General features: G+C 42.4%; 1 protein-coding gene across 8 annotated transcripts in view; it reads left to right on the top strand.

Annotated features, from left to right (window-relative positions):
* The window catches only part of FHIT (fragile histidine triad diadenosine triphosphatase), a 1,451,582-nt gene that overhangs the window by 1,261,309 nt on the left and 176,998 nt on the right, over nt 1-13,275 (top strand). For all 8 annotated transcript variants that reach the window (XM_089918156.1, XM_022572687.3, XM_022572686.3 and 5 more), the window contains one exon: nt 12,385-12,453. In XM_089918156.1, the coding sequence (XP_089774282.1) occupies nt 12,385-12,453 (69 nt within the window). The remainder of the gene's footprint in view (nt 1-12,384; nt 12,454-13,275) is intronic.

Here is a 13,275-nt window from a genome sequence, read left to right as displayed (position 1 = left end):
ACCCCTTTAGACTGGTAATATTTCACAAAATTTTTGCTTTGTAAAATATTCCTAAAGGGAGGCTTAAGCGATAATGCACAGATTATGGAAATGATGCCCATTAAGTAGAGGGCGAGATTCTGGAAAGCCACAGAGCTGCTTCAAAACGTGTAACCTCCATTAGAAGCTTCATTTGAATGTTAATTCATGGAGCAGTAGATGTTTATTATTTTATGTTTTATTGAAACATAAATTAACTGTAATTATGTGTATGGCAAACGGCAAAGCAATGTACATAGTAAGACAAGGAAAAATGCTACCACTGTTTCATCTGCATCCAAATCCTTTATTGTGGACCCAACAGAAAGACACCCAGAGGGAATAGCTCTGTAGATTAATGTTCTGATGTGGTGTGTAAATAAAAAGCATACATGCTAGATATTCTTCCTAGTGAAGAATGCATCCTGGAATTAATTTGTGAAGTTCAGAAGCTATCTGAAGAAAGGGTGGGTTTCTTCTTCTCTCCTGAGAGAGAATCACGGTGACTCTTATTAAAGTTAATGCTGAACAAAGAATCCCTCCCCTTGGCAGTCGGCTGGATACTGATCGTTTTCAGGATAAGCTATTGGCTCCAGACACTCAAGCATATATGAGAAGTTTTTAAAAAGGACATACGTGAAGCTAGAAAGATAAGACCTTCAAACTTACATTTTGATAAACCGATACTTTTCAGTGGGGAGGAAAGGCATGTGCCATGCAGTCAGAATGGCTCCAGCTAGCCCACATTCTTGCATGTGCAGGAACTTCTAAGCAGAGGGAAAAGACAAGACTGGTGAAGAAGATCTATGTGTATGAGGTTACTTTTTTCTTTTTGTTTTTTGTTTTTTTTAAGCAAGCTAACAAAGTACGATCACAGTCATCTCCCCACCCACCATCTATCCATCCGTTCATTTGTCCTTCCATCTATTCATCTACGTATCCACCCTTTCAACAGTTACACAATGTGCTCTCTAAGCTAGGAATCTGGGAGGAGGGGGAAAGAAATAATCAGGAAGAAGATATGGTAAGGACTAAGCTAGAGTTCTAGAGTAATGAAAGAGAGAGAACTGTAATTCTTGCTATTTTGTGATAAAAGCAGTCATTGAGATACATACAAAGAATCAGAGGAACCCTGGAGAGTCTGAAGGCCACACAGAAGAGGTGACATCTGAACTGGCTCTTAAAAACTGAGAGGAAGATGGAGAGAAGGAAGGAAAGGAACTCCACATGGAGGGAGTTCCTTTTTAATTTTTTCTACCAAGAATATATAAACACAACAGCTACAATGGTAGCTCATAAAATACAAGGGTGACAAATCCTGAAACATTCTTGTATCTCTTGAAAGTTGTTTTACTGGAAGTAGCACTAAGGCGCTTTCCCTGCAAGGCAGCAAACAGAACCAGTTTCACAAAGAACCTCTGACCTCCTGCTCCTCCCTGTGTGGCTCGACAGGAAGACTCTACCCTGGAAGGGTCTGCCTGGGCTTCCACTTGCCTCGTTGCAGGAGCATAACCTAATGTTGTAGGAATGACCATATTTGAGGATTATCATGGTTTTGCAGATCTTGCTCGAGTTGGTCAGCCTTTTTAAGGGCAATGATTACAAATTCTCCTGTCTTCTTGCTGACCAGTTTTAAGAACTTGAAGCTGTTATGGTCACTTTGAAAATCAATCATGAGCCAGAAGATGATAATATAGAATATTTTACAAGATCTCTCTCAAATTTGTGAGACGTCTGTTCTCTCATGGGACTCTCTTGCACAAGTGCTCAGTATCCTGAGGGTGAGTAGTATGCGGGGCAGAGGGATGATAACCTCCTGCTGGGCTGTGTTTCACTACCCCTCAGGTGCCAGTAGGAAGTGTCGCGCCTGGGCTTTGGCCTTGAGAAAACCTACTCACTCCGCCTCCCAAGGCCTGCATTTCTTTATCTCTCCATCTTTCAAGTGGAGAGAAAAGCAGTATCCTAACACATAAGATTATTGTGTGGGTTGTATGAAACAAGTAGATAAAGTGCTTAGACCAAAGCTGCCATATTCCAAATGTTCAGTAGATCTTATTATCACTATGTTACACAATAGTAGTTTTGAAAATATTTTTGACAACCCGCTTCTGCTATAAACCAGAAGGCTCGGTTCTGCAGCGAGCCTTGCTAAATAGATTCCACCCCAGACCATCACCCATCCCAAAGCTCATGTTTTCTTCCTGGCTGGACTCTTCCTCACTTGGTTTGGGGAGGCCTCACCTTCTGCTGCAAAGTTTAGGGTCAGTGTGAAAACACTACCAGCTACTAAGTTCCAAAATAAGTGTCACTGGAAGTGCTTCTGCTCCAGGGCCTTGAGGACGCCTTGACATGTTTGACTCAGGAATAAAATTAGTTGTCTGTCAAAAGGCACAGGCACAGTGATGGTTTCTGGCCCTTGTGTTAGCAAGTTCCTTCCTGTAGCATATTGCAGCTGGTGTGCCTTTCATGAAACAGAGGAAACACAATTTTCCAGGTGCCGCAATCGTCCCAGTCAAACTGAGAAACTTTAAAAAAAGGTAAAAGATAACCAATTCAGTTTCAAAAAAATCTCCGACTTTGTTGAGACCCTGTGGAGTTTCGTGGCTTAACGGTTGTGTCTTTAAGCCGTACATCACACTGGTGGTGTTCCAGCTGTGAGTTGTAATAATATATCATGAGAAGGATGGTGCTCCAATGATGTATGAGTGCAGTACATCATCTGAGCATCACAGCTTTTATGATGTATGGCTCCAAACCACAATGAGAGTTTAAAGGAGCTTTTAGTGACCAAGCAGCTTTAAATTTCAAATTTTTAAAAAATTAAGGTCTTTTCAAGTCAAATACAAGCAAGCTGATGGAATCTGATGCTGTATAGAGCGTCACTGAACTCTGAAAGCCTGGGTATGTGTCTTTTCCTTTGGACTTTCAGTTCACAAGGTGGAAGTAATTGGCAGGCTCTTCTTCAATTCCCCCTCCACAAGAAGAGAAGCCCAGAGAACTGAACAAACGTGAGCTAGTGTCAGTGCATCCATTTTGCCAATCAGTTTCCCCCATCTTCCACACTGCACACATGAGTAGCTCATCTCCACTGCAAAGTACTGGATCACGAGATGCTGTAATAGGTAGTGGGCAAACCCAGGAGAGATTTGTTTTCTTTGTTTTAAGGTGTTCTCCCACTAAAAGTTAGAACAAGAAGAACAGATAAAAAGTAGATTAACTTCCTTACCCATTGCTCGCAAATTCAAAACAGGACATAGGGGAAGAAAACTCACCTTTTCTATCATTTGTCTTGGTAAAGTAAAGGAAGCACTGATTGCAAATGAGAAGAAAAATAAAAGATGAATAGCGTATAGGCCACTCACCCTGAGAAGGAAATGGGAGCTATTGTCATAGTTCCATCACCTCTCCTGTTTTAACGATATGTTTATAAGACGGCGATGTTGCTTGTGAGAATGTACCCACTTCGTTTAAAAACCACTCGCTTTTGGGGGCAAGGAAATCACTACCAATAAGAAAGTAGGTGCTGGGAGAACTGCTCCTCCTCTATTTTTTTTATTTATTTTTTTAACCCTACTACGGTAAACAGAACAAAATGAGAAATCTCCCTACTGTTTGTGTAGTAGACTCAAACGAGAACATCAAGAGACAATTACATTTCAAGTGGCTTCTTCCATTTTCCTTTAGTGAGTGAATTAAAGGGAAGAACGGTGGTAGAGTTACTGCCATGTGGAGAGAAACATCTGGGCATGAGGCATTAACGCAGTCTCCCTTCCCGTTATCTTGCCTCTAGTTTTTCCACTTCTTTGGCTTCCTCCAGTAGATTGTAACTCTCAAATTACTGTAGATTTTTGGTGTCTACCTCCTACCTCTCCCTGACTTCTGAAGGGCAGAACATCCTCTTTTCATCAAATAGAACCATTTACTGTCTCAAAAAGAAGTCCCAGGCTTCTTTTGTACTAGAGGCTTAAGTATATAATCTAGGTAATGTAAGCGTTCAGAACAGGCCTCCCCAAGATGTGCGCTTTGGCACGTGGATTCTGTTGAGCTAAAGGCAATGGAGACCCTGTGGGCTCAAGAGAAACTACTTCCCCTCCCTTAACTACCTAGAAGAATTTCAACTGGGGATTTTTCCCAGAAAAAGAGTTATTACCAAAGATAAATTTTATCTAAATTTCCCCGTCTATATGGCAGGGCAGACATCTAATTACCAAACTTTGCCCTTCTTCTCACCGTCCTGTGAGTGACCCTCCTGTCCTTGGAAGCCCCAGTCGCCTATCCCATTCCTTAGCTCAGGACAGCGTATGTACCTCATTTTAGTTTTCTGTCTCTGTACCTCTCATATATATTCGGTTCCCGTACGTACAATATTAAATTTGATTTTTTCCTGTTAATCTGTCTTATGTCAGTTTAATTCTTTGAGCAGCCAGAAGAACCTAGAAGGGTAGAGGAAAGTTTTCTTCCTCCCTGACAGTAACAACGATGTGGCAATAAACGCATCACCCACTACTCTGAGGCTGTCATTTGAACAGTAGGAGCGATGCAGTCTTAGCATCTAAAGAGACGGGGGCTCTTTCATCTGTTACTTAAAGAATCCCCCAAATTTAGGCCACTTCTTTTCTATAGAGAAAACACGGACACACCATTTAGTCATTTCTTTCTCATAAGGTAAAAAAAACTTTACTTACACATTTATAGTACTTTCACATCATTCATCTACCCATTTTTAAGGCATTATCAATGATAAAACATTTGCTACCATTTACGTGACAGCACTGTGTGCCACTAACTGTGCATAAGGCTCTGTATGCGTTACTACATTCTCACCAAAACACTGAGACATAGGAAATGTTACTGTGTCCGTTGCAGCAGATGAGGAAACGGAGGCTTACGGAGAGTAAGTAAATTGTCCAAGGTCGCCAAACTGGTCAAAGTGGCAGATCTGGGATTCTAAGCCGGGTTGAGGGGATGTCAAATCCCAATTTAGTTAGGCTATCATCCTTCCCAATTAAATAATTAATATTTGGGTGAGCGTATGCCCTGGTTTATTTGTAACGGCCTGTGTTTAGATGTATATGTATCTTCGTCGACTTACAACAGGGTGACATCCCAGAAAACCCGTCGTAAGTTGAAAATATCATTAAGGTGAAAATACATTTAATATACGTAACCTATAGAACATCATAGCTTAGCAGCCTGCCTTAAACGTGCTGGGAACACTTACATTCACCTACAGTTGGGAAAAATCATCTAACACAAAGCCTATTTTATACTAAAGTGTTGAATAGCTCATGGACCTTACTGAATACTATACTGAAAGTGAAAAACAGAATGGTTGTCTAGGTACAGATGGTTGTCAGTGTATTTGTTGTTTACCCTTGTGAGCCAGTGGCTGACCGGGAGCTGTAGTGGCTGCCACTGCCCAGCATCACGAGAGAGTATGGACCGACATATCGCCGTGAGCCTGGGAAAAGATCAAAATTCAAAAAAGTATGGTTTCTACTTATTACATTTGCAGGTGCCGTAAATGTTAGAAAATTTTAAGTAGAACCATCGTAAGTCAGGGCCCATCTGTAGTTATAAACAGGCCAGTGTAGTGATGAACAATCTCCTTTCATTCCCCAGATTCCCCTTTGGACAATAAATTATACGGCCCCTCACTAGTAATATGTTTCATGCTGGGAAATCTGATTTCTGCTGGTTTTAAGTATTCTTATCTGCCTGTAAGGGGGGAAAACAAAGAGGGGAGGGAGGGAGGGAGGGAGGGAGGGAGGGAGGGAGGCAGACTCTCATGAAGTTGTTTTGAAGGGATGGCCTTCTAACTCCATTCCTCTGCTTATTAGCCATTTACACATCTTCTCGGGAGAAATGCCTATTCAACCCCTGCCCATTTTCTTAGTTGGGTTTTTTGTCTTTTTATTACTGAGTTGTAGTAGTTCTTTATACGACTTAGATACAAGTCCCTTATCAGATGGATGATTTGCAAAATAACTTTTCTCCCATTCCGCGGGTTACCTTTTCACTTTCTTGACTGTATCCTTTGAAGCACAAAGTTTAAATTTTGGCTATGTTCACCTTCTTCCACTTTTAAGGACCCTTGTGATTACATTGGGTGCAGGTGGATAATTCAGGGTCATTCATACTCTCCCTGTTTTAAGGTCAGCTGGTAACAGTGCTAATCCTTCTGCAACTGTAATTTTTCGTTGCCATGCAACCTAACGTATTCACCAGCCCTGGGATTAGGATATGGACATACTGGAGGGTCCACTGTCTGCCTCCCAAAGCAGTGTTTTTGTTTTCCTTCAGAATCAGACTTGCCTTCTGTGATTACTCATTAATCTGAGGGAGAGGGATTCATACTGGGGCAACTGATGGAGGTTGCTGGACCCTAGTTATGGAGCAGGGTAGCTGTCTATCTCTAGTCTTCCCTGCCCTTTCCCCGCCACGCTTTTATCCCTTATAGACAAATTAGAATATGTTCCGACAACGACAAAACACATCAGTGTGACTATACTGACCATCCTCAGGTGAGTATGGGGTAAAGTAGATGTGTTCAAAAGGATGGAAGGAGACACACAGATCGTGCAAAAGAGGCGGGACCTATAAAAATGTTGTTAAGGTATTAACACTGAGAGAGACCCTACATTTGGAGAAAAAGATAACGGAGAGGGCTTTAAAAGCTAAAATTTACTCAAGCAGATGAGCCAGGAAAGGGTGGATCTACTGCTTGGTGCAAACTACATACAATTAATAAATTAGGGGGGAAAAAGACTTGACATTGAACAACTTGGTTAATCTATATTTATATCTGGCATGACTTTGAACTAGGAAGACGTAAGGTGGAAATGGGACTTAGGAGATAACATCCTTGCTTTAAGTGAATTGAGATCTCTGGGCAAAGGCAGGTTCCATCCCCTGAGGGACGCAAGTCCGAAAGAACTTGCAGATGTGATCAAAGACATTACTGAGAAATCACGGAGCTGGCAGAGGCATCAAGAGGCCATGGCGAAGAGGTGTCCTTATATTTGGAATCTGGAGAGGCAGGGTGGCCTCCTGAGAGATGGTGTCACTGGGTGGTGAAGAGCAAATGCTCCAGTGTCTGATGGCAGACTCAGGTTCAGATTTCACCTCCTGGTCACGCCTTCAGGAGCTTGGCCACGTTGTTTAACCTCTTTGGTCTATTTTGTCTCTTGGAAATGGTGATGCATTTATTAACAACCTCTAGGCAGCATTGTAAGGGTTAATTGAAATAATGATGTAAATCAACCCAGGGACTGGTATGTAGTGATCTTTCATTAAGTATTAACAACAATTACTACTACTAAGGGTAATAATAATAATTGTAGAAACTAGTAGACTCAGGAAACTTAAGGCTATATTTCCTCACAAGTGATTTTCTCCCTCCTCTGCAACTACCGCCATGGATTTCTTTGTGAAACTCCTTTTCCTTGGAAAAGTTATCTGTGCTTATTTATCTCCTTTTCTTCACCTTCTACTCTCTCTTAAATCCTCTTCAGGAAAAAAAAAAAATCCGCTTCAGTTTTCTTTTTTAATATCAGTTTTATGGAAACATAATTCACATACCATAAAATTCACTCTCTTTAAAGTATACAGTTTCATGTTTTTCTAGTATACTCACAAAGTTGGGCACCCATCATGACTATCTAATTTTAGAATAAATTCATCATCCCCAAAAGAAACGTCATGTCCATTAGCAGTCACTCCCCATTCCCCCTGGCAACTGCTAATTTACTTTCTATCTCTATGAATTGGCCTATACTGGGCATTTCATATAAACAGAATGATGTATCTGGCCTTTTGTGTCTGGCTTCTTTCACTTAGCATAACTCACTTAGCATAATTCTTTCACTTAGCAGTACTTCATTCCTTTTTATGGCCAAATCATATTCCATTGTCTGTCTATACCACATTTTTTTTATACATTCGCTACTTGATGGGCATATGGGTTGTTTTCCCTGTTTGGCTGTTATGTATAATACTGCTATAAATATTCATATACAAGTTTTTGTGTGGACCTGTTTTCAGATCTTTTGGGTACGTACTTAGGAGTAGAATCCTGAATCATATGGTAACTCTATGTTTAACTTTTTGAGGAAGTACAGAACTATTTTCCAAAACAGTGGCATCATTTTGCGTTTTCACCAACAGCCTGTGAATGCTCTAATTCCCCGCATTCTCACCCACACTTGTTATTCTCTTTTTTTAAGGTTGCCATTCTATTGACTGCTAAGTGACATCTCAGTGTGGTCTTCATTTTCATTTTACTAATGACTGATGATGTTGAGCATCTTGTCACGTGCTTTTTAGTTAAGATTTATTCTCCCAGTTTCGTGGAAGCTAACGCAAGCTTTCAACAGTGCTGACTGTTGATGATACACTCCTTGAAATTCCTTCTTCCATCAGTTTGAGAGCTTACCCTCTCTTGATTTGCCTCCTTCTTTGCTGTATCCTTAATCTGAGTCCTACTTCTTCTCTTCCCAAAATTCAAATGTTGAAGTGTCCCAGTTCTGAATTTTTAGCTCTGCCCACTAGGTTTTTTTTTGCAGGACACTTATATCCACCTGAAACTAAATTGTATATTTATTTTCTTGCTTATTTTCTGTATCACCCTTTGCATTGTAGCTCTATGGAGGCAGGGACTTTGTCTTATGCATTACTATATCCCTGGTTTCTAGACTAGAACTTGGTTCTAAATATTTTTGCATGAATAATTATAAATGTTAGAAAAATGTAAACAGATGTTATATGAATAAAGAGTGGGGCTCTCTATAATTAAATAAGTTTCTGGATTGCTAATTAAACAAATTTAACCATGTGTCTTTTGAGTGGGTCTTCTCTGACACTATGCTAGTGAGCATTGTGGAATTTTAGTTGACCATGCAAACTTTTTTGGTATGCAGTGCATCATGGATTTTTAAAAATACTCTTCCCGGGCTTCCCTGGTGGTGCAGTGGTTGAGAGTCTGCCTGCCGATACAGGGGACATGGGTTCGTGCCCCGGTCCGGGAAGATCCCACATGCCGTGGAGCGGCTGGGCCCTTGAGCCATGCCGCTGAGCCTGCGCGTCCGGAGCCTGTGCTCCGCAACGGGAGAGGCCACAGCAGTGAGAGGCCCGCGTACTGCAAAAAAAGAAGAAGAAGAAAAAAATACTCTTCCCACTCAAGCAGCTATACTGTAAAATTTAATCAGAGGTTTTGATAGCACTTAAAAAAGTCAATTGTGATCACCAAAGTTCAATATGAAGAACGAATTATGTCGAATTATCTCCGTATGTGCTGTTCATGGGGGTTTTATCAGAATGCCATCCTGTTGGAAGGCCATGACAATGGTATTCCTTCACAACAGTGAGGTTTTGAGCAGGCTTTATGGTGATTTCCCTTTTCTGAGAGGTTGAGTGCTTTGTCAGGATGTTGTGATCAGTCTGTCACTTAAGAATTTAAGTCAAGCTCTCAGGCTGTGTTGAGAGCTATGCCCTTGGGGAAAATCACCTATACAGTGAGCTGTTTGCTGTCATCAGTGTCACAGTGAATTTAAAGTGGTTACCAATGATCAAGGGTGGCAGTTCCAGGGCTGGGTGGTAACAGAGCCTATAGAAATAGCCCTGAACGCTAACCCAGGAGAGCAAGGTAAAGAAAAAGAGGTGTGGGATGGGCCTGGACCCAGGAGGTTTCCCTAATGTAAGTTCACAGCCACCTGTATGTCATTAGCGGACAAGAACAGACATATTCGTAAGGACAAGGCACAGAGGGTGACCAGAGAGCGGCAAGTCGAGGAAGCATTCAGTAATAGGTCTCCCATAATGCAACAGGGCAGGCAAAACAGTGAGTGACCTTGGTGCTTACATTAGCACATTTTCAGGAGAGGAGGTCAGGAACCAGATGGATCCTGTGAACCATGGTTGCGGTTGTCTAAGTATGGCCCTGGACCAGCAACATTGATATCACTGGGAGTTTGTAAGAAATGTGAATTCTAGGGGCCTGGCGATCTGTGTTCCACCAAGCCCCGGGTGCGTGCTCAGATTTGAGGACCCCTAGTCAAAGCAACAGAAATAAGCTTTAGCAACAGAGTAACTTTAGCCGTGTCCCATTCAAGGAGCTTCTTAAGTATCTTCCCTGCTGGTGTGGGAACCAAGCCCTGAATGTGATCTCTATCTGCTGATTAAGAAATAAATAAAAAAAATAAATAAAAAGTAAGAGTAATACTGCTGCAGTTCTGTGTATTAAGTATTCAGTATGTACTGAGCCGCATGCTAGGGACGTGGTTAGCAGATTTGATCCTCTTAACAGCTCTGTGAGGTCGAAACGGTTGCAACCCCCCTTATGGATGAGGATACTGAGATATAGGCCTTATGGGGCAAGAGCAAAGAGCTAGTAAGTGGTAGGCCCAGGATTTGCATTAGGCAGTTTGGCTGCAGAACACTGGTCTGGAATACCTGATTATTGAAAGGTCCAAGGGGGATGGTGGGTGGGTGGGTGGGTGGGTGGGTGGATGGATGGATGGATGGATGGATGGATGGATATAAGAAAGGAAGGAAAGGGGGGAGGGAGGAAGGGAAGAAAGAAGGAGGAAAAGAGGGAAGAAAGAGGGGAAAGGGTAGCTGCAGGTTTGGGAGGTAAAGGCTGAGTGCGCCTTCTTTTAAGGGTGGGCTGTTTCCACGTACTGTGGCAGTTTTGCTGTCTTGCTGTTAAGTCAGCTAGCCCACGTGCATCAATCACTTTCACCCTGGGCTTATCCCGCACTGCTTCCTTCTAAGAATTTGTGTAGTTTGTGATGTATTTTTCCCTGTTTGTTTTTTCTCCTTGTCTCCCGCTGCTCACATAGTCTTTGTGACTTAGGCATGCACTCGTCCCAGTTGCCGAGGAATCCATGACCGGCTTCATCATTAACTGGAGAATATTCTGGGAAAAACGTGTCACTCTTTGGGGACCATGTGCTCAGGGGCTGATGTGAAGCTCCTCTCTGCTTTATTCACCTTGGAACGCCTTGTTCCCTGCCTCTGCTTTAATAGCATATCATTTTCCCCTCCTCGTGCAACAAAGCCACAGGGACACTTATCTCACATTCTCCGGAGGCCCTTTGGAGGCTTGGAGACTTGGAGCCTGATCACTGTAATCAAGAAGGGGTGGGTGTGATCGGAGACTAGGTTTGATTCTTTGTCTGCCTGTCCACATTTAGGCCTTTCCTTTTCACATTCCTCCCCCTGGTTTGTGAACATAGCTCAAGGGCAGGAGTGAGGTTTAACTTCGGCTGAGGTACAATAGAGGCTCCTTGGAAATAAAACTTTTAAATGGCAGTTTAGCCTTGAAGGGTATTGAATTAGATATGCTGTGTGCCTTGACTCATGATCTCTGCATAATAGCATTGCTATGTATATTACCTGGGCGCTTTAGTAGACTAGAGAAATGGACTGTTTAAAAGATTAACTTCACAGAATCGGCGTTATGTGCTGACAAAGAATGTGGTGGTAAGAGCCAGATGGGCTGGCTTCCTGTGCTGACTCTACCACTTCCTCTGGGGCTTTGACCTCTCTGAGCGTAGATTTCCTCATCTGTAAAATGGAGATCATAGTGGAACTTGCCTCAGGGGATTATTCAGATCATCAAATGAGATAAAAGCTTTCTTATCATAGTAACTCAACACTTAATAAGTGAGAACTATTGATGTTACTATTATATGATTATTATTTGAAGCCCCTGTTCTGTTACTTGCTCCATACTCCTTTCTACTTTCGCTCCTCTGCTTCTTTACTTATGCCGTTCTCTGTTAGCCAATCCTTCTTTCTTGTCAGTTTCAGAGTTCCTATGGTAACCTTTTACGACATGCTGTCATTTCAAAGCACTGGCTAAATACAACCAAGACTGACAACTATGGGTAATTCCACAGAGCCCCTAAAACACTGGCACTCACACTCTCACATATGCCACCACATTGTCCTCTCTTGTTTTTTGTTTTGTTTGTTTTGTTTTTTTTGCGGTACGTGGGCCTCTCACTGTCGTGGCCTCTCCCGTTGCGGAGCACAGGCTCCGGACGCGCAGGCTCAGCGGCCATGGCTCACGGGCCCAGCCGCTCCGCGGCATGTGGGATCCTCCCGGACCGGGGCACGAACCCGAGTCCCCTGCATCGGCAGGCGGACCCCCAACCACTGTGCCACCAGGGAAGCCCCCTCTCTTGTTTTGAGCCTCTATTCTCTGCAGATTTCAGATATAGTTACTGAAGGTGACTTGCTCTGAAAAATAATCCAGCAGGAGCCAATATGGAGTAACTGGACTTCATGGGAGCGTCATTATCAAGCCTAGAACTATATGGGGAGATAATCACATTTTATTCTTTCTTCCTTGTACTTTTTCAGCATGTTCACATCCACGTTCTCCCAAGGAAGGCTGGAGACTTTGGCAGGAATGACAGCATCTACGATGAGGTAGGTCTGCTCTCTCTGATCTTATTGTTTGATTATCGGGGCTGGAAGTGTGAGGAAATCAACCTAATGAACCAGGAACCCTGTGTATATGGCCTTAAATGGGATTCTACCCAATAAGACTTGGGAAGTGGCAGTAGAGGCCAAGGAGCCAAGAATGGCCATTGCAGAACCTGAAGACAAATGAATTACAATGATTTTCTTTTTCAAATGTAATCTGGCAGAAACCAAGTGTCTTTGTGATTTCTGTCCTGTCATTTACCAAGGCACTAAACATTTTCATGGAGATACAGCCCAGAGGTTCTGTAGGAGATAATCTAGGGTGCCACCAGTGGAAATGAAGCAGATTGATATATGGTTTTTTCTTTTTTTAGTTGAATACTACATTTAATTTTAAAACCACTTTGGAACTCGGCTTGCCTCTCCTAACAGCATTTATTCAGAGTGGAACTTTGAGTTATGGTCAGCAGAAACTAGGTTGGTTTGAAGGATGAGTGTAACCCCTGTGTCATAAGCATTTAGCAGTTAACTTATTACTTCCATTCAAAGATATAAGTGTGAAACCACTATAAAGATGAGCAGAAAGAAGCAGGTGATCTGCTCCTAGGACCTCATCTACATGAGAACCTTCAGATGTCTGTCTGTGCTGTGTGGAGCGTAGACCCTATCATGGATATGCTGGTGTAAAATACCAGAAGAAAATTTCAGTTTAAATATTTCTTTCAGCAAGGAGAGGGCACCTGTGTTCCCCACGTGTAAGAGCTGATCTGATGGCAGTGGGGCTCTGGAGTGCTTGGTTGGAGAGGTGAAAACACTGTTTTCTTA

Source organism: Delphinapterus leucas, chromosome 10 (assembly GCF_059928025.1).
Source record: "Delphinapterus leucas isolate spDelLeu-1000000601 "Yukka" chromosome 10, BTC_Dleu_Yukka2, whole genome shotgun sequence".
Taxonomy (NCBI): Eukaryota; Metazoa; Chordata; class Mammalia; order Artiodactyla; family Monodontidae; genus Delphinapterus; species Delphinapterus leucas.
This window is presented reverse-complemented; position numbering and strand designations above follow the sequence as displayed.